The sequence below is a fragment of the Phalacrocorax carbo genome, chromosome Z, assembly GCF_963921805.1.
Source record: "Phalacrocorax carbo chromosome Z, bPhaCar2.1, whole genome shotgun sequence".
NCBI lineage: Eukaryota > Metazoa > Chordata > Aves > Suliformes > Phalacrocoracidae > Phalacrocorax > Phalacrocorax carbo.
This window is the reverse complement of record NC_087548.1, coordinates 14,524,999-14,526,737: the sequence shown is the minus strand read 5'-3', so window position 1 is coordinate 14,526,737 and position 1,739 is coordinate 14,524,999. Positions and strand designations below refer to the sequence as shown.

The 1,739-nt window shown below is 59.1% G+C and overlaps 1 protein-coding gene across 1 annotated transcript; it reads right to left on the bottom strand.

The window, feature by feature from the left end:
• Window positions 1-204: 204 nt before the first annotated feature.
• RXFP3 (relaxin family peptide receptor 3) lies at window positions 205-1,739 on the bottom strand. The gene has a single exon (XM_009502772.2). It carries the CDS (start codon window positions 1,544-1,546, stop codon window positions 209-211), a length of 1,338 nt encoding a protein of 445 aa, XP_009501067.2. The 5' UTR covers window positions 1,547-1,739; the 3' UTR covers window positions 205-208.

The window sequence follows — 1,739 nt, the reverse complement described above, 5'->3', positions numbered from 1 at the left end:
CCTGTTCCCCAGTCTGGGGGACAATTTCAAGACAACAATTTCCATCAACAAGCTTCTGAGAGCAGACAGAACCCCAAAAGAGCATCTCTCATGCCGAAACCCTCTTTTACCCATTCCTCCTCCCCTTGTCCCCACCAGGCATTCAATATCCCAGGGCCACATCTTGCACAGACCCCACAGTCCCACCCCCCAGATCCCCCTGCCCAACTCAGCAGCGCTGCTCTGTGGAGCTAGCAGGCAGCAGGTCATAGCGGCTGCTGTACATCACCACCCCAGGGGGGTAGTAGGCCACCTCTGGCTGGACGGTTGCAGCAGGGGAAGAAGCAGTGGTGGGGTGGACAGGCACCAAGGATTGCAGGGCCTGCTCCTCCTGCTCAGGCTTGGTGGTGTCGGTGAAAGGGCGCATGGTGGTGAGGGAAGGTGAGGTGATCCTCCAAAGGAGGCTTTTCAGTGCCTTGCGGAACTCCCTGCGCATGAGGCAGTAAAGGATGGGATTGAGGCAGCTGTTGGAGTGTGCCAGGCACACGCTGATGGGGAAGAGGTACACTTGGGAGAGGAAGTACTCAGTACTGAAGTGCACCACGTTGAGTTTGATAAGGATGCCCCATGTTGTGAGTGCTTGGTTAGGCAGCCAGCACAAGAAGAAAGACAGCACCACGATGGACACTGACTTAGTCACTTTGGAGCGGCGCTTGCTGCTGGGGCCACTGCAGGTGCTGCCAACATGTTTGTCACTGATGAAGCGCACCAGGAGCAAGTAGCAGAGGCTGATGACGGCCAGCGGCACCACAAAGCCCAGCAGCACCTTCTGGATGTGGTAGAGACCCAGCCAGAACTGGCCGTTGTTGCCTCTGCCCTCGGGGAACTTGACAAGGCAGAGCACATCATCAAAGACAGTGGCAGTGGTGGAAAAAATGGCATGAGGCAGGGAAGCCAGGATAGCTGACAGCCAGATGAGTGCACAAAGCCACTTGGCAGAGCAGCAGCCACCCAGTGGGTCCCTGCGCCGCTGATTCTTCAAGGCTGAAGCCACAGAGCGGTATCGAGCCACACTCATGGCAGTGAGAAAGAAGACACTGGCATACATATTCATGGCTGTGACATAAGAGACAATCTTACACATTGCCTTGCCGAAGAGCCAGTTGAAGTCCAGTGCATTCTCCACTGCCCAGAAAGGCAAGGTCAGCACAAACTGGAAGTCAGTCACTGCCAGGCTAGTCACGAAGAGGTTGATGGAGGACTTTCTCCACCCTTGTTTGCTTTTCATCAAGTAGAGCACAAGCAGGTTGCCCACCAGACCCAGGGCGCACACCACGGAGTACACCAGGGAGATGACAATCCGCACCACGTCGGAGCTGTCCCCCTGCATCCCATCGGCTCGCTCCAGGTTGATATTCTTAAAGAACTGCAGGAAGGACACGTTGCTCCTGTTGCCCACCTGGGCGCCCTCCAGGAAACCTAGAGGCGCGTCCCATGACTCCCAGCCTGCTCCCTCCTTCATGCCGGTGGCTGGCGAGCAAGAACCGCGCTCGCAAGGCTCGCCCATCCCATGCTAGGGAGGCCGACGGGTCCGGGGGAGCCTTTCCCCAGACCCCCAAGCCGGCGGCAGCGGCGGTGTTGGGCAGGCTCTGCGGCGGGCGGGATGCCGGGACGACGACGGCGGCGGCGGCAGGTCCGGGACCGGCGTCCCTCCGCCTCACCGGATCGGGTCCGCTCGGTACAGCTGGCGCCGATCCCCG

Excerpts from the sequence above, each read along its gene's own strand:
- RXFP3 (XM_009502772.2), bottom strand. The coding sequence starts at position 1,546 with ATGGGCGAGCCTTGCGAGCGCGGTTCTTGCTCGCCAGCCACCGGCATG.